Source organism: Scomber scombrus, unplaced genomic scaffold (assembly GCF_963691925.1).
Source record: "Scomber scombrus unplaced genomic scaffold, fScoSco1.1 SCAFFOLD_399, whole genome shotgun sequence".
Taxonomy (NCBI): Eukaryota; Metazoa; Chordata; class Actinopteri; order Scombriformes; family Scombridae; genus Scomber; species Scomber scombrus.
Genome location: NW_026910168.1, coordinates 1 through 19,530, shown reverse-complemented (window position 1 = coordinate 19,530; position 19,530 = coordinate 1). Strand labels below are relative to the sequence as shown.

At 38.8% G+C, this 19,530-nt stretch overlaps 2 protein-coding genes across 2 annotated transcripts; both read right to left on the bottom strand.

The window, feature by feature from the left end:
• Nucleotides 1–6,392, bottom strand: LOC133976776 (sentrin-specific protease 6-like; the record flags this gene model as incomplete). Its single annotated transcript, XM_062414974.1, is given in 9 exon segments — nt 1–486; nt 1,243–1,393; nt 2,169–2,237; nt 2,388–2,476; nt 2,643–2,731; nt 4,667–5,007; nt 5,318–5,410; nt 5,997–6,119; nt 6,279–6,392. Coding segments are annotated over 9 exon segments (1,305 nt in total). The 5' UTR covers nt 6,392.
• Nucleotides 6,393–7,859: 1,467 nt separating this feature from the next.
• Nucleotides 7,860–19,454, bottom strand: LOC133976775 (uncharacterized). The gene is made up of 16 exons (XM_062414973.1): nt 19,299–19,454; nt 18,647–18,778; nt 17,995–18,126; nt 17,343–17,474; nt 16,689–16,820; nt 16,035–16,166; nt 15,381–15,512; nt 13,260–13,397; nt 13,030–13,128; nt 12,476–12,625; nt 11,738–11,945; nt 9,974–11,236; nt 9,708–9,749; nt 9,254–9,313; nt 8,643–8,717; nt 7,860–8,077 (listed from the first exon to the last, which is right to left on the bottom strand). The coding sequence occupies exons 1-16, from the start codon at nt 19,443–19,445 to the stop codon at nt 7,860–7,862; spliced, it is 3,192 nt and encodes a 1,063-aa protein (XP_062270957.1). The 5' UTR covers nt 19,446–19,454.
• Nucleotides 19,455–19,530: the final 76 nt, after the last annotated feature.

The following is a 19,530-nucleotide window of genomic DNA, read 5'->3' as shown; positions in this document are numbered from 1 at the left end:
GAATGAGCCATAAAAGGGAAAAATTACAAAGACAGCAGAAAAACTCCAGCGTATTTACAGTTCGTGTTTTATTCATTACAAATTTTGTTTGTTTGTTGTGTGTGGTTAATGAAGAGAGGCGTTAAGGACTGTTGAAGTGAAACCAGCAGCGTACGATCAGGTTCGGCCCCCTTCCACCCCCACCCTTGCTGGGTTTGGGAGTGAAGGGGCGAGGATGAGTAGGAGTAGAAGGAGGAAGGTGGGTTTGTTTCAGGGGCTGATGGGTAGGTTCGGCAGCACGCCTGTCGAACCAGAAGTCTCTTCGATCTCCAGCCCATCAGAGGAGCCTGACGGAGCCTCGACATGGTTGGGCTCCTTCTTGTTCAGTTCTTGTTGCACTTGGATCTTAAGGATCAGCTCCTTGATTTCCTCACGCTTCGTCTTCATCCGTTGCTGAGGAAACCACTCCGACAGGTTCACAGGCAGATGAAAACTGGGAATTGGATTCTGAATGGAAAAACAAAAGGAAATGATTGTTTTATGAGCATATTTGTTTTTGTTTAAAAATAATAATAATAATAATCAAACCCTAATGATATGGAAGTCAAAAATGGCCAATATTAATATTAGAAAGGATAACCTGGAGATATCCAATCATTTTTTATTTTCAACAATCTATTTACTAACAAGTTTTGTGTGATAAATCTTCTTCCTCTGTGCTATAGACCTCCGTTGTTGTCCAAAAACTATTAAAAACATATTAGGGAGCCTACAATGATGCACTGGGTGACATGTTCTCAGTCACACCACTTTAATTTAATGACAATATACAGTTAAAATGGCAATGGGAAAAATGCCATGATAAAAGAAAAACTGATTAAATTTAATAAAAGGGCATTTTTAAATAAAAATGTCTATCATGAAAAAAAAGAACTACAACAAAACTTAACCAATTCATATACCTATTTCATAATATCTTAAGTATGAATTTGTGTATTTTATATTGGCCATTCAGGGCTTCCATATGCACTGTACATGAAATGATATAAGAAAAAGCATTAAACTATTATAATGTAATTTATATGGACCTTTATTACTGAAGTTATTTGTTCAGGTATGTTTTTCTTAACTTTACTGGAAAACAAGAATCCACTACATTACAAACAATAAAGAACAGAAAACAGTAAAAGCTAATAAAATCATAGAAAAAATGTAAATGATGTTTCTAGTGGAAATATGTTTAATTAAAGTTCTTCCTCTCACCTCGAAAAAGCTCTCCACATACTGCAGGATGTAAACTCCACAGTCGCTGAAGTTATCCTGCTGAGGCACACGTGGGCTGGAGCCCTTCATCACGTCCTTCCCGAAACTCCTCTGAGTCCCTTTACGCACCTCCCACTCCACCTCCAGGTACCTAAAACAAACACACACACACCACAACTCAGTCACCGACCGTGTTGGTTTTCCTCTTAAAAAATACTCAGAGTTACCAACAAGAGTGAAATCTAAAAACTAAATTTAAAAATCCTGCAGGTACATGAGCACATTAGAAGATGATACATTTCCATCTATGTTGCTCATGGACTCACTGAGGATACCACAAATATTAACCTTAAATAGAAAAACTGCAACATAACAACAAACAGCAACAATGGGAACTGTAAAACAATGAGTCCCTCATCATCTGAATATGTTATAATTGTTATGCTAGTGACACAAATGTATGCAATTCTGTATAATCCTCTGTAAAAATCTGACAAATCACGAAACAGTCTTTTACCCTTACATACTGTTCATATTCTGATCCATCTTAACTATTCCTCTATAATTAATGCCTATACCAAATTTTGAACCACAAATGTATGTTTTCTTTACAATTTTAAGGTATTATAATGAAAATAAATTTACAATCACACTATATTACTTTATATTGCTAAAATCATAACATAATAGCCATAATTATTTCTGTTATTTAATTTAAACCTTTAACACCCTGTGCAAAAAACAGACTTTTAAAAATATTTCCATTTTTGGACATTCTAGGCCACTATAGGAAGTCATCAAATATCTGGCTTAAAGAAAGTAATTTATGTTGCTTTCAACTGTCAAAATGGGTCAAATTTGACATGAACAGTATGTAATTTAAAATAAAATAAAAAAAGCTTTAATTATGTCTGCTTGTCACTCACTCTCTGAGAGTTTTCACCACAGTCGATCTGCCCGGACCACGGAGGGAGTCCATGATGAGAATACAAGGCCTGAGGGAGAAAAAACAACAACAAGTGCAGCATCAGTTTACCGTCCTATCATCACCTTCACAGGCTCACTCTGCTGTGTGTGTGTGTGTTTCAGCAGAGCAGCAGCGCCTCCTGTAGGTAAAAAAGGCAGACGTGCATCCATCCACTCACTGTTTGCAGAGGTTCGATTTAGAGACCGAACCAGAGGCGTCCGAGGTGAGAGTGTCATCAGCCAGAGTCCCGTCCTCACTGCACTCGTCCTGGAAACACACAGAGGCAGAAACACAGTCACTAAAAGCTCCTTCAATTCACTCTGACTGACTTTAAACTCATTAATGGACAGATCAGAGCAGAAAAAAGGAGAAAGAGTAGAGGTGCAAAAGACAAACATGGAAGAAATAGAAGAAATAAGTGAGAGTAGAGTACCTGACAGGAGCTCTGGTCATCAGAAAAGGTGTAGGCGTCCTCTTCTCCGTTTCTTGAACTGTAACAAACACTGATTCGGTGCAACCCGCCTAAAACAAACAAACAAAACAAAAAGTTTAATTTATTTGTTACATTAAAAAAAAAAAGTGTATGATGAAAGAATGTAAAAAATATGCAAGAAAATTCAAATTTTGTGTCAATCAAAATTTAAAAACCTTCAATTATGAGAAACCTGCTTAAGATCCCCGGTTCACCTTAATAAATCTGAAGCAGGCAAATGTGGATTTCTCAATCTGCTAAATCCAACAAATGTAGTGATTTGTCCGTTCTATTATTTAGAAATAAAGCAGTATTTTCTAAATCGTATTTTTTTATTGTTTTGAATATCATGATGCATCTTTATGTTAAAGCATGCAGAAATGACCATTTTGGAAGCTCATAGAGAGACTAAAATGAAATGAGGAGAGTGAAGATTGTGTTTATTTTTAAATTTAAAGTTAACATTAGAAGATAAGGCATCTGGGACAGCTTAAAAAGCTCTTCTTTGACATTTGTTTACGGAAACTTGAGATTTATGGAGAGCTAGTAAAAATCTTTTCTTTTTTCTTTTTTTTAATGCAGGAGGAAAAAAACCACACATCATCCTTCTCAATACATCCATGTTTACTAGTTTGTGCCTAAAGCAACAAAAACTTAAAAATAAAATATAAGTCAGCTTTAAACTTCCCAGAATAATCATCACTAGTAAATCCAACACTGCATGATGAAAACTCAACTTTTAACATATAAAATTAAGTAACCACAATGTGTAATAATTATAGTAGGAATGTTAAATATACTGCACATGATTTAATTACCTGAAACATGTGAAACCATGTCTGTTACTGCAGCCAATCTGAAGTGTTTGTGTGTAACAACAAAAAGGTTGAGTATCATATCTTATAAACAGTACTGTGCAAAAGCCACCAATAGATTTGTTGTTTTAGCAATACTATAATGACCATATATATAATAATTTTGCAGTAAGCACTAATAGAAAACAGCTTCTATTGGCTAGAGTGGCGTAAAGTATTTAGTGTGACCTCCCCTTATACTTCAGCTATAGCAGGAACCTGGCTCTCTTAAACCTAAATGGAATGAAACCTTAATAAATAATCATATTTTATAATTAATGTTAAATTTTGCGTATATATTTCCTGTATTTTCTGTTTTGTATGATGGTGGTGGCCTAAGACTTTTGCACAGTACTGTATATCTCTTACTTTTACAAATACAAACAATTATCTCTTTTTCTGCTTATTTAAAAACTAAAAATTTGAACAATGGAAGCAAAAGCAGCCGTCAGGACGTCCATTGTGTATCATCAGAGGAAATAAGTCTTGATAAACTTCAGGTGGACAGATATACTAACTTGCACAAAAAGCACTTTAAAATGACATTTACACAGCTTAGATTTTATTTCCTGAGCTGACATTTTGAGCGATGACACTGAAGAAAACTCAGTAAAAAGGACGCTCATGTAGTAAAGTGTACGCTGAATCTCAGTCAACAGCTCCTGCTTTCTCTGCCATATAATAACTTTATAAAACAGTCTAAAATGAGCTAAATTTAGATTTAAAAAACAGGAACTTTCTGATTAAAAGAACAAATAAACAAGATAATAAATGTCTTCAAACATTCAATATCAGTGTGGTGCTTTGTTTTGTTTTCATTTTCTTTATTTATTTTTTGTTGTTTTTATTGGTGATATCCTTTCACTTCTTCTTTTCTCTTCTGTTCTGTTGCATATTTGGTTTATACTCTGTTGTGTTATTGTCCTTCATGTTACTTCATACAGGTTTTAGTTACAAGTGCAATTATTTTGTTACGCAGATTATATTAAAAACTCAATAAAAACAAGTGAAAAAATGAATAAATAACTTTAAAAAATCAGTGTCTGGTGCTTTAAAGTTTATGTTACAGTGTTACAGACCAGCTCTAAACAGCAGATCTGAATTTAAATCATTAAATATCAGAAGACTCACTTGTATATTGCTGTTCGGGGTCGGCCTGGCCGTTACCCGATGCCACAGGAGTACTGGAGGCCTCGGGTCTCCTGTCGGCGACGGCAGAGTTCTCCTTGTGCTCTCCTTCAGTCTGACCCTCTGCTGACGCCTCTGGGACACTGGGGGACGAGTGCGCCGAGGAGTTCTCCAGCCCGTCTCTTTCTGGGGACAGAGGACGGCAGTGATCCGGGATTTCCTCCTCTGACGGAGGATCAGCAGCTGGGGTCGGGGCTGGAAACGGGCCGTGGTACAGCGGGTTCTGCTCGTACAGCGCGCCCTCCAGGCCCGGGAAGCAGATGACTGCCAAGTACCAGTGAGCTCTGACAATGCAAGAGTTCAAAAATTTATGATCTGTCTTTTAAAATAGATCAGGACATAATTCAAGAACAAATTGTATTCAAAATGTACAAATAAAGAAATAAGAATTAAGACACAATTTCATTTGTTAAAAACTTTATGTAGAGTATTTTTCCCTTTTATGACAACGTATGTGTTCAATATGTTAGTGACAGGCTTATAATTAGCTTATTAGTTCTATTTATTAATAAGCCTAATTCAGTGAAACCCTTCCTGTAGAAATCCAGTAAAATTTTAAAAAGTTGAAGTATTTTTTGAGAATCAAAGACTTACGACTCATTGATGGGAACAAAAATGAAGTCCTTCTGAAACAGATCGACGTGCCGAGTCCACGTCTTTACCCTGTTGTGCTTCCTTTTCTGGATTCTGTACAAAAAGAAAGAAAGAAAAAAAGATAGTTTACATTTAATAGTGAAACATCATTGCGGCTTCATATGTCTTGTAAAAAGGAGGAGAGCTGGGAAGTTTTCAAAATGTTGAAAAATAACTTATTAATATTAATAGTATTAGTATTCATATTTGTGTATTTGGTTGTAATATATTCTATTCGGACAAATGATAGCCTGTGTGAAAGTAAACAAGCTGTCATGTATTAAAGAAAAGTGAAAAATGCTTTTATTGTGAAGGTCCTGGAAGGGATGTACGATATTGGGCTGTACTGAATTGTTGTTGTTGTTGTTGTTGTTGGCTAACCACAAAACGTTTTGTGTAACACATCCACCAATTCACAGACATGGAGGGAATTCTGGAAAAACCTGCTTTGCTTCTTTATTACACCAAAAAATTAAAAGAAAATGCTTTGACGTAGACACATATTTGTATTAGAGAGTTAGGATCATTTGTTTGTGTTTTGGGAAAAGATGAAGTGTTACAACAAATCCAAGGATATAAAAGACCCTATGAGTTATTAAAATGGTACTATATACAGTTTTTGTACTTTTGGGATACTCACGGCAGGTTTGTCGTGTCGGGAACGTTCCTCCGCTCCCTCTGGTTCAGTCTCTTATAAAAGAAGGAGCTGAAGACGTGGATCCTTTGTGCATCTTCTTTTTTCAATTTCTCTAAAACTAAATATCTGAAATGGAAAGACAAAAATCAGCCGCAGATCACAGCGACAATTGTGTAAATTACGTTGCTCATTTCAGTATTAAAACTCAAACTTTCCCATCTAGCTTTGACAGAGAAAAGAGTGTTTTATTGTTTGAAATCAACTGCAAACGAACCAGAAACTTACTTTAAATAAAAGTCTATGATAACGTCGTTTAGGAATTCTCCATCATTAAGGCAGTGGAGGTCTTCATTAGTGACTAATATGCCACCTTTGGCTGGAGGAGGGGGATACACCATTAATCTGGAAAAAGAAAAAAAAAACATGACAAAGTGTTATGTGGGACTGACAGTAACATAACACAGTAACTGACAGTAACATCAAACATCAAACATCAGACATCTCCCGTCAGCAATTAGCCCAACACCCAAGCTCAGCTCGACGACCACACCACCGAAAACCACTGAATATTAATGTGTATTTCTCAGCTTTTTAAAAATGATGCATCTCACTGGAAAACATTTTAATCTATTGGTTTAATAAATCCTGATGAGACACTCGTCCTGGCAGGGCTTCCCAGCCGTTCTGTAAGTTATTTATACTGACATTGTTATGGTCCAGTCAACAGGTGATGGAGTGATGAAAGGATGCTGTATCATGACTGAAATATAAATAAAAAATGTTTCATAAAACTATATCTATATCTACTCTGCCTACTCTGAAGAAACTCTCCAACTTCACTTTAATATGTTTTTTTAGTTTTCATCATGGCAGCTTGTTATTAGAGCAGCAGTAGGTGATGAAGGACCGATGACCTTCTTTATGTATAAAAATTGGAGCTGTCAACTGACACACACACACGAGCACAGAAGAATGTAATGAGAGCCAAATACACACACACAGTCTGTCTCTCTCTCTTTCTCCCTCTCTCTGCTACTCTCTCTCTTACACACACACACACACACACACACACACACACACACACACACACACACACACACACACACACACACACACACACACACACACACACACACATACTCGTATTTGTCCCTTCATAGGGTCATGCGTTTTTAACCCAATTGTGGGGCCCACCCTTTCCAATGGTCCCAGACCTCTGTAAAAAATCAGGCAAGCTTAAAAAAAATTAACAAAATTTTCAGTCACTTTAGGTTAGCCATATTCTAAAGTTTTTTCTCTACGCTAGTTTTTTTGGTCACTTATGGGACAGGTTTCTAGCATTTGTTACTTGTGGGATCCACTTACACACACACAGATATGTCAAGTCTTTCTACCTTAGCAGGGACCAAAAACTAGATGGAGTTATTGTTGCAAAAGCTATTTTTTTACTTAAATCTAACACTTTACTAAAAAGTAAAAATGCAAAAAAACTGATATTCCCCATAAACATTGTCTGACCTCAGACAGTTGTAATCATGAAAAGAAAATCCATCTCTAATTAGAAAATATCTAATTTTTGGGCTGTTTTGTGTGTAGAAATGAGTGTACGTCACAGAAACCGGCCTGTAAAGGCTTAGTTAATGAATTTATTGTTGGAAATGAACAGACATTGTAGGAGAAATAACATAACAAAAATATAAAACTCACATAAAAATCATCAAACATAAAAATCTCAAAATATAAAACCATATAAAAGTTATGACTTCACCAACCTTAACTCAAAGGACTCAAACAACCTTAACAGGGTGAAAGGGAGTATTTTCATTGAAAAAAACAAAAAAAATATAGAAAAAAAAAATTATAGTTTCACTCCAATTTTCTCCGCAGAGAAGTAATTCTGTTCTTGACGTAATATTTAACCGCCCTCCAGTCGCGATTTTTCAGGGCTTGCGGTTCTGCAGTGATGCAGCGCTCACATTCCTCTTTACCTGGGACTTGGTTCATGATAATTTGTTTTTTTAGATGACGTTCGACTGCACCAGATTCTTCCGTTGTCCAGCTTTTTTTGACAACAGTTCTTTTACCTAAATGGGCATAAAAATGACAAGTTACAGAGTTATAAGAACTTTAACTTGTAACTACAACTGAAAAAATCTGATTGATTCCATTTGTCATCCAATGAAGTACTGACTTGGTTGAGACCATACAGGACTGTCCCACAGTCAGGAAAAATACATAGTTTTACCAACCATTAACTAAATACCCCTTTTACACACAACCCCCTAACTATTTGTCTCTATTGTATTAATTTACAGAAAGAAGTGACAAGCAGGGCCAGGGAGGTGAAGCTGCTCGACGAGAGAGGGAAAGAGAGCATGCTTTGTCATGAGCGGCAGACCACGTTCTGTTTTGGTCTTTTGATTTTTGTTGTTCAGACATAGGCCTAGTCATCCCACAACCCACCACAATTCTCTGAGCTTTAAATATATGAATATTTAGGTCTATCTCCCCTCCTTAGCCCTAAAACCATGACCATGTAATTACAAAGCCATGAAGCCTGTGATGCCATGATGCAGATACCAAAGCTTTAAGCTTGTCTTGCATATTATATGTCACACAGTCAAATAACAACCCGTGTTCTTAACGTACCTCTCTTTTTTGAAGGGATCTGTTGTAGGGATGTGGTGCTGTCCTCGTCGTCTGATTCTTCTGGTGTGCTTGCATCTGGTCAGAGAAAAAAGTTTAAACAGAAAAACGAGACAGCTATAGACTCAAATATGAATACGAAGTAGCTCTTGGTAAGCTGGCTGCATTTATGTTTGTCACGCATACCTAATTTTGTCATTGCAACAACTATAAAATTGTAATAATAGGGAATAAAGATTGTATATAATTTGTACATGGTGCCTGAGTTTTTAACAGATAAATGGGCAGAATTTGTCCATGAACCTGCCTGATTCTTCAACAACCCAGTGTGGTTTGGAGCAACAACTGCTAAATTGAAACCCTTGAACAAGATTGTGAGGACTATGAACAAGATAATCAAGGCAGGGACAGACACGTCTCTGCAGCCTTCACAAGAGACTTACAGGAAGACCTCAAAAATTGCAGTAGGAAACACATGCCTAACACCCACTAGGCCCCCATGTCCTCTGTGCATCTACTTTATATACAGTAGTTACTTGTCACTCAGACTATAAGGGTTTGTTCCCTCCACCCTCAACCCCCCCTGCTAATAACACAATAACCTCTGCACCTACTTTTGCATGGTGGTGTGGTGATGGTCTCATCTTCTGAACCCTGATCTGCCATACTTGCATCTGAAAAAAGAAAATAGTTTAAATAAATAAACAAGATAGTCCTAGCATTCCAGAAACTGACTACATTTGATCCTTTTCTTTCTGATAATTTAGTATATAATGTGAATCTATCCAAGGTGACAGAAAGTTGTGCATACTGTTCTAATTTGACAGATTAAATCATAGCAGATCAAATTTTTCAAAATTTGTGAGTCTATAAAGTCACAGAATATTTGAAAGCTTTAAATGTTGTGTGATAAGATATCGTCACTTTTCCCTATTTCCAAATATGCAATGGCAATAATTTACGTAGGGGAAGCTGCTGTCATTGTATAGCCAAAGAAGATTTAGACCCAAATATTCCAATCCAATGACTGATAATTCAGAACCAGTGTCAAAAATGCTTCAAACATACCTTCAATATCCTCTTGTGAACAAGCTTCAATTTCAACAGCCTCTGAAATGTGAATTGACAAAATACTGTATGAATGAGCTGGACAGCTGAAAGTGTAGTGATCTACCTCTGACAATCAAGGGGAACATAAATAGCTAGACTGATTAAATTGTTAAATTTAAATTGTGCTGTTATAGTCAAACTCCAGCCAATACAAGCTTGCCCCTGTTCAAAACTGTTTCCATTAAAATATATGTAAATATATAAAAATATATATGACTAAGTACCATTTGGATCAATGTGAATTTCATCCAGGCTCTTTCCTTTGTACTTTCCAAGCTTTCCCTGCTCCAATGCCAGGAGGACTTTGCTTATTTTGGCGAGCTGGAGGGTCCCCTCTGGAAGGCGGTAGTGTTTTCTGTGTACATCTATGTTATGGCCAAGGAAGTCTGCCAACTGGTCAAGTTCTGTGTTCTTCAGATTTAGAACAGTGGAGAGCGTTGCAATGTGTTTCCTGAGTTTTGTTGAGGTCAGAGCTCTGGGATTTTTGATGCCACTGCATTCATGCACTAACTGTCTTATGCAGTCAGAACCCCTGAGGTGATGTACAGAATGAGGCAATGCAAACAAGAAACCATTTTCAGTCAGTACCCCACACTCTGCTCGCCTCTCGACCAGAGTATCAAGACATTCCTTCATGAGTGGAGTGAGGAGAACAGGAACTTTCCTTCCTCTCTTTCCAACAATGGTTATCCGGACAAAATGTTTGCAAAGCTTCTGCTCAAGTTCTGTCAGGGCCAAGTTAATGTCTTCATGCGTTTCTGATAGGTCTCTTGACATGTACACAGACAAAGGCATTTTGGATACCTCTCCTTCTCTCCGGCGGTTGAAGAGGATAACTTGTGCCAGGGTCACTTTAGACAGGTCTTTCCAGTTTGAGGGGGAAGCCTCTTCTTTCAGGGCATGTAAGTGTTGCTGTTGTTTTTCAGACAGCTGGGAATGAAGACTTTGGACATCCTGCGTGAACGGTAGGAGTTGAGGGGAATTCCACTTGGACTGGTTGAGCTGAATCAGTGCTTGGCTTGCAATGTCAAATTTCCAGCTCTCTTGGTAGAGCTGTGCAAATTCCTCAGCATCTTGGACTGTTCCTTTATCTCTTGCCTTCAATCCTTCAGATTTCTTAAACATTGCCAAAGCAAGCAAGCTGTGTCCAACTTTGCGAGCCAGTGATGGACATTTATATTTGCCTGTTTCATCATTGAATCCAGCTAAGCATCTTGCAGCAGTGACAACATGAGAATAATTTTCAGGTTTTATAAGTTCTTTTATAGTGTTCACTGGTGCGACTTTTTTTGCTGCCAGCATCAGCCTGCCAAGTTCCCTCAGCTTTTGTCGAACGTACTGGTGTTGGCTGATTACCCTTTCGTTCTTCTTAAACAGTCTGTAGCCGTACTCCAGAATGAAGCGGTCTTTCTTTACAGCTATGGCAATCTTGTCTTGATTCATATTATTCAAGAACTTCCAGTACGCATCACTAAATCCAGGAGGAGCTGGTTCCGCAAAGGCACACAATGCCTGTACCCTTGTTTTACCTTTCCCTTTTCCCTTGTCCCTTGTCTCGTCCTGAGGCTTGAAGTTGCAAACCCGAAAATGTCGCCACATGCTTCTTTTCGTAAACAGTCCGAAACAGTATACACAATGAAGAAATTTTTGTGCCTCAGTTTTTTTTTTTGGCTGCTTGAACGGGATCAGCTTTCCTTTTTTGTTTTCCAAAATGTCCGTGTTATGTTGAAAATTTCCTTTATTTCTAATTAAATCTAAGGCCAATCGTCTATCTTTTGAATTTTTGGGAAAACTGAATGCTTTTGCAACATCCATTTCATCATTGTGCATACGTTCCAAATGTCTTGACATTTTTTGTACTTCTTTTTTACAATAAAAGCAGTGATGCTTCTTATTATACTGTCTTGAACCATCCTTCTTTTTTGTAACTGGGCTGACAAAGACAGATGCATCATTTTCTTCATTGATAGAAGTGCTTTCAGCACTACCATCATTTGTTTTGAAGCTGCTTTGACTGGAAGACTTGGACTGGCTCTTCCAGGAGGACTCGGAATGGCTCTTGCTGGAGGACTTGAGCCTATTATCCTTATTATTTGCCATTGGTATTTCCAAGCTGGAATCACTGTCTGTGCTCTCTGGACCTGGAATATACTCCTCTCCACTAGAGGCATCTGATACTGCAAGAATCCCTTGCATCTTGAGAAGAAAAAGAAAACCTAAATTAATAACTCAATCCCCTCTCCCTTATACTAAATATGATTAAAATGTATATCAGTCTAGGCAGTTTAATATATGTTAAAATGATGTGCATTTAGAGTGGTATGAGTAAAATTCGGGGTGCTTTCAGTCTAGTAAAATCACATGTTAAGAGAAATACTGTTAAGTTACATCAGACTAAGGAAGCCACATTTACAAGATCAACAGACAGGCTCATTGATGATAGTGATGACTGAATCATCTATATGCATGTCTAGAACTTCAGTTAGGGGGGGGAGGCACAACCCTCAAAGTGATTACCCAGAAAAAGTAGTTAGAAGACTTACAGGACGGAAGCAGCTTCTCCTTCGCCTTTGTGACTTAGACCAAGTAGATGGATCCTTTTTCATCTGTAAAAAGAGTGTGTGGTCATCCTTTTTCAGAAACCATCAAAATGAATAACTGTTGACAGATTTAGAGGGGAAAGGTCTGTCACTTAGTTAGTGGCATTTAAAGTGCCAGAGTCATACCTGAATGGTTTTTGTCCTCAGCTTTGGAACAACTTCAATGTCTGATTGCTCATTGGAATCATCCTTTATGGAATCCTCATAATCGGTTTCTTCCACAATACTCTCATCTGAATCATTGACACGTTGACAGAAATCTTCTAATGTATGCATCTACAAAGAGAGTTGTGTTAGGTGAAGGTTATCTCTTTTTGTTTATACTTGAATACTGTTATGTCACAAAAAAGGAGTAAATATATCCTAATTTGTTTGTCAAATGCTGAGGTAAAATTAAATAGGCCCACCCTTTGCAGAAATGTACAGAAATGTTTTAGAAAATATGAATGAAAGCAAGATCAATATTTACAACTAAAATGGCAGCACCTACAAAAAAAACAACACCACCAAACTCACCAACTAGAGCAAAAGACATGTAATCATGACTATCTGACCAGTTATATGTATGTCTGACATAGTAGTTTGTTATTGCTCTGTATTATCTCTTAAAGGTTAACATCTTCTAAACTGAATACCTCTTTTACTGACAGGCTTTCAGGATGCTAACAGTCTCCACTCACCCTTTGTAAAGCCATCTCAGACTTGGACTGAGCTGAAGGGCCCTCTGTACTGTCATCACTGTCGTAGAGGGCATCAGAAAAATCTGGAACTTTTTTCATCTGCAGAGTGTTATGTTATGGCGTGGTTATACATTTTAGTTTACATTTATCAAAATCAATTACAGAGAACAGATTACAGGGGTAAATGACTGATCAATAAATTATTGATATTTAAAGTGTCAGGGGCATACCCAAATGCTTTTCGTCCTTCTCAACTTTGGAACACCTTCATCACAGCGTGGAGCCAATGGCTGATCATTTAAACAATCCACATCGGTTCCATCAGTGTCAGAATAATCCACCAGGGATGATCCTCTGATAGCAAATTCCTAAATATCATTAAAGACAAAATAATCAGAGAAGTTGAGCATACCATCTCATATAGACACTGTGGTGCAGTTACCACAAGCAGACTGTACATGTTTCACTATCAGTGCTAGGCTGATAGCATCAGTATTTGTGATAAGCAGTTATTTGTAATGAGGCTCAGGTAATTAGAAAAGAGAAAAACTTTTTTTTCACTCATGTTTAGTTGTTGGGTGAAGCCATTTATTGTCAAACAACTGTGTTTACTCGTTTTAAATCATAATGACAACAGAAACTACCCAGATGACCCTGATCAAAAGTTTACATACTATGGAGATTTTGGCCTGATAATGAGCACACAAGTTGACACAAACGGGTTTGAATGGCTACTAAAGGTAACCATCCTCACCTGTGATCTGTTTGCTTGTAATCAGTGTGTGTGTACAAAAAGTCAGTGAGTTTCTGGACTCCTTACAGACCCTAGCATTTTTCATCCAGTGCTGCACTGATGTTTCTGGATTCTGAGGCCTTGTCCACACGAGCCCGGGTATTTTTGAAACCGGAGTTTTGCTCCGCGTCCACACGAGTGGTGTAATAAAAACACTCCGTACACACGCAACCGTGGAATCCGCTACCAAGTGACGCAATGCACGTGTGGAAGGCTGTTTTAACCAATCAAAATACAGTGGAAACCGCTTATGGATCAAAAGGCTTGGGACGGAATCATTCCTATACAAATGCTGTTTAAATAATTCGTTATCAAGAAATCCGCTTATAGTGTTCATTTTTGGTCATTTTATGGATGAAAACATGCGCAAAAACAATTTCAAAACTACGTGCAGCCTTAGCTATTTATAATTTATTTTCGGCGGTGTCCCTTTGACGTGCACTGCTGCAGCAGCCTGCATATGTTGCTGCGCTGTGTCTTGACTCTTGTGCTGTGTGCGTCACCTGGCTGCTGAGCCACATGACTGTCGGTGCGGCGCAACTCATTATCATCGGCTGTTGTGTTGTCTGTAAAAACATGGATGAATGAAACATATCCACTTTATATCGACCGCGGACGTCACGAATAAATGTTCGACTTTTGGCTCGTTCCATTCATCTCCACATAGGCTCTTTTTATCACTGCATGACAGCAGTGCGACCCCCCCCCCCCCCACTCCCGTCGTACCCGGTCTGACAGTGACATAGGCTATTGCCTGTTCATTCATGAAAATCATCCCGAAAAACTCTCAATCAAACAAGGTGGGGAATAAGAAACTGCATATGTTGATATTGCAATGACGATAAATTTGCGATATATTGTGCAGCACTACTGATAAGCATAAAACTTTTGGCCAAGTACAACTATTTTTTTGAGGAGTCTCATAAACTTCCAACATCAGAAAAGAGGCTGAACAGTTATTTTTCTGAAAAGTTTTCTTCATCATGCAGCAGTTAAGAAAGTGTGTAAAATAAGTACAGGAAAACCTTTGGATTACTTTACTGGTAATCCAAAGGTTACTTGGTACTTTGGAAGTGAAAGGTGTCACCCAGTGAGAAAAAAAAACACAGAAAGTGGGATCCACACAATGGGCCCCACGAAGGTCAGTGTTAGAAGTCTCCCTATCTTAACATCCCAACAGAGGCCTAAAAACGGATATCACTTTAAAATATTTTCTTCATCATGCAGCAGCTCAGAAAGTGCATTATTGTTATTGTAAATACTTTAGCTTGGATGCAGAGAAGTGTTGTCCTGTAGGTTAACAATCACTTATAGAGGGGTCCATACGGAGGGCCCCAGTAAGGACATGAACTGAAACTTGGTGTGTGTGTGTGGAAGAGAAAAGTTGGAAAACCCTTTTGAAGGAAGAGTACCTAACAGGGCCCCATTAAGACATGACCTGAACCTTGTGTGTGTGTGTGTGAAACCAGTTAGCTAAATGGAGATCAAATAGAAACTGGTGTGTCAAGTTATCAGTGCACTTTATAAAGAACTCAATCACATTCATTCTTTCCATTACCGTTGGACCACCATCTTCAGCAGCAGCATCATCATCATCATCATCATCATCTTCACCATAAACCTTGGAGGACAGATCATCAGGAGTCACAGCCATCTCTTCTTCTGTTGCTGGAGCCTGCTTGGATGTCACCTGGTGTTTAGACATAAAAGAAGAAGACAGTCAGCTCTGACAGGAATCATGAGTCTGGAAATACTTACAGATCACAAAAGTATTATAATCCAGGGCCCCATGAGGGTCAGTGTTAGAAGTCTCCCTATCTTAACATCCCAACAGAGGCCTAAAAACGGATATCACTTTAAAATATTTTCTTCATCATGCAGCAGCTCAGAAAGTGCATTATTGTTATTGTAAATACTTTAGCTTGGATGCAGAGAAGTGTTGTCCTGTAGGTTAACAATCACTTATAGAGGGGTCCATACGGAGGGCCCCAGTAAGGACATGAACTGAAACTTGGTGTGTGTGTGTGGAAGAGAAAAGTTGGAAAACCCTTTTGAAGGAAGAGTACCTAACAGGGCCCCATTAAGACATGACCTGAACCTTGTGTGTGTGTGTGTGAAACCAGTTAGCTAAATGGAGATCAAATAGAAACTGGTGTGTCAAGTTATCAGTGCACTTTATAAAGAACTCAATCACATTCATTCTTTCCATTACCGTTGGACCACCATCTTCAGCAGCAGCATCATCATCATCATCATCATCATCTTCACCATAAACCTTGGAGGACAGATCATCAGGAGTCACAGCCATCTCTTCTTCTGTTGCTGGAGCCTGCTTGGATGTCACCTGGTGTTTAGACATAAAAGAAGAAGACAGTCAGCTCTGACAGGAATCATGAGTCTGGAAATACTTACAGATCACAAAAGTATTATAATCCAGGGCCCCATGAGGGTCAGTGTTAGAAGTCTCCCTATCTTAACATCCCAACAGAGGCCTAAAAACGGATATCACTTTAAAATATTTTCTTCATCATGCAGCAGCTCAGAAAGTGCATTATTGTTATTGTAAATACTTTAGCTTGGATGCAGAGAAGTGTTGTCCTGTAGGTTAACAATCACTTATAGAGGGGTCCATACGGAGGGCCCCAGTAAGGACATGAACTGAAACTTGGTGTGTGTGTGTGGAAGAGAAAAGTTGGAAAACCCTTTTGAAGGAAGAGTACCTAACAGGGCCCCATTAAGACATGACCTGAACCTTGTGTGTGTGTGTGTGAAACCAGTTAGCTAAATGGAGATCAAATAGAAACTGGTGTGTCAAGTTATCAGTGCACTTTATAAAGAACTCAATCACATTCATTCTTTCCATTACCGTTGGACCACCATCTTCAGCAGCAGCATCATCATCATCATCATCATCATCTTCACCATAAACCTTGGAGGACAGATCATCAGGAGTCACAGCCATCTCTTCTTCTGTTGCTGGAGCCTGCTTGGATGTCACCTGGTGTTTAGACATAAAAGAAGAAGACAGTCAGCTCTGACAGGAATCATGAGTCTGGAAATACTTACAGATCACAAAAGTATTATAATCCAGGGCCCCATGAGGGTCAGTGTTAGAAGTCTCCCTATCTTAACATCCCAACAGAGGCCTAAAAACGGATATCACTTTAAAATATTTTCTTCATCATGCAGCAGCTCAGAAAGTGCATTATTGTTATTGTAAATACTTTAGCTTGGATGCAGAGAAGTGTTGTCCTGTAGGTTAACAATCACTTATAGAGGGGTCCATACGGAGGGCCCCAGTAAGGACATGAACTGAAACTTGGTGTGTGTGTGTGGAAGAGAAAAGTTGGAAAACCCTTTTGAAGGAAGAGTACCTAACAGGGCCCCATTAAGACATGACCTGAACCTTGTGTGTGTGTGTGTGAAACCAGTTAGCTAAATGGAGATCAAATAGAAACTGGTGTGTCAAGTTATCAGTGCACTTTATAAAGAACTCAATCACATTCATTCTTTCCATTACCGTTGGACCACCATCTTCAGCAGCAGCATCATCATCATCATCATCATCATCTTCACCATAAACCTTGGAGGACAGATCATCAGGAGTCACAGCCATCTCTTCTTCTGTTGCTGGAGCCTGCTTGGATGTCACCTGGTGTTTAGACATAAAAGAAGAAGACAGTCAGCTCTGACAGGAATCATGAGTCTGGAAATACTTACAGATCACAAAAGTATTATAATCCAGGGCCCCATGAGGGTCAGTGTTAGAAGTCTCCCTATCTTAACATCCCAACAGAGGCCTAAAAACGGATATCACTTTAAAATATTTTCTTCATCATGCAGCAGCTCAGAAAGTGCATTATTGTTATTGTAAATACTTTAGCTTGGATGCAGAGAAGTGTTGTCCTGTAGGTTAACAATCACTTATAGAGGGGTCCATACGGAGGGCCCCAGTAAGGACATGAACTGAAACTTGGTGTGTGTGTGGAAGAGAAAAGTTGGAAAACCCTTTTGAAGGAAGAGTACCTAACAGGGCCCCATTAAGACATGACCTGAACCTTGTGTGTGTGTGTGTGAAACCAGTTAGCTAAATGGAGATCAAATAGAAACTGGTGTGTCAAGTTATCAGTGCACTTTATAAAGAACTCAATCACATTCATTCTTTCCATTACCGTTGGACCACCATCTTCAGCAGCAGCATCATCATCATCATCATCATCATCTTCACCATAAACCTTGGAGGACAGATCATCAGGAGTCACAGCCATCTCTTCTTCTGTTGCTGGAGCCTGCTTGGATGTCACCTGGTGTTTAGACATAAAAGAAGAAGACAGTCAGCTCTGACAGGAATCATGAGTCTGGAAATACTTACAGATCACAAAAGTATTATAATCCAGGGCCCCATGAGGGTCAGTGTTAGAAGTCTCCCTATCTTAACATCCCAACAGAGGCCTAAAAACGGATATCACTTTAAAATATTTTCTTCATCATGCAGCAGCTCAGAAAGTGCATTATTGTTATTGTAAATACTTTAGCTTGGATGCAGAGAAGTGTTGTCCTGTAGGTTAACAATCACTTATAGAGGGGTCCATACGGAGGGCCCCAGTAAGGACATGAACTGAAACTTGGTGTGTGTGTGGAAGAGAAAAGTTGGAAAACCCTTTTGAAGGAAGAGTACCTAACAGGGCCCCATTAAGACATGACCTGAACCTTGTGTGTGTGTGTGTGAAACCAGTTAGCTAAATGGAGATCAAATAGAAACTGGTGTGTCAAGTTATCAGTGCACTTTATAAAGAACTCAATCACATTCATTCTTTCCATTACCGTTGGACCACCATCTTCAGCAGCAGCATCATCATCATCATCATCATCATCTTCACCATAAACCTTGGAGGACAGATCATCAGGAGTCACAGCCATCTCTTCTTCTGTTGCTGGAGCCTGCTTGGATGTCACCTGGTGTTTAGACATAAAAGAAGAAGACAGTCAGCTCTGACAGGAATCATGAGTCTGGAAATACTTACAGATCACAAAAGTATTATAATCCAGGGCCCCATGAGGGTCAGTGTTAGAAGTCTCCCTATCTTAACATCCCAACAGAGGCCTAAAAACGGATATCACTTTAAAATATTTTCTTCATCATGCAGCAGCTCAGAAAGTGCATTATTGTTATTGTAAATACTTTAGCTTGGATGCAGAGAAGTGTTGTCCTGTAGGTTAACAATCACTTATAGAGGGGTCCATACGGAGGGCCCCAGTAAGGACATGAACTGAAACTTGGTGTGTGTGTGGAAGAGAAAAGTTGGAAAACCCTTTTGAAGGAAGAGTACCTAACAGGGCCCCATTAAGACATGACCTGAACCTTGTGTGTGTGTGTGTGAAACCAGTTAGCTAAATGGAGATCAAATAGAAACTGGTGTGTCAAGTTATCAGTGCACTTTATAAAGAACTCAATCACATTCATTCTTTCCATTACCGTTGGACCACCATCTTCAGCAGCAGCATCATCATCATCATCATCATCATCTTCACCATAAACCTTGGAGGACAGATCATCAGGAGTCACAGCCATCTCTTCTTCTGTTGCTGGAGCCTGCTTGGATGTCACCTGGTGTTTAGACATAAAAGAAGAAGACAGTCAGCTCTGACAGGAATCATGAGTCTGGAAATACTTACAGATCACAAAAGTATTATAATCCAGGGCCCCA

Excerpts from the sequence above, each read along its gene's own strand:
- LOC133976775 (XM_062414973.1), bottom strand. The coding sequence starts at position 19,445 with ATGTCTAAACACCAGGTGACATCCAAGCAGGCTCCAGCAACAGAAGAA. Across the intron at positions 18,779-19,298 it reads CTGAAGATGGTGGTCCAACG|GTGACATCCAAGCAGGCTCC; the intron begins GTAATGGAAAGA and ends TCTAAACACCAG. Across the intron at positions 11,237-11,737 it reads CAGCTTCAAAACAAATGATG|CTCCTCCTGGATTTAGTGAT; the intron begins GTAGTGCTGAAA and ends TTGCGGAACCAG.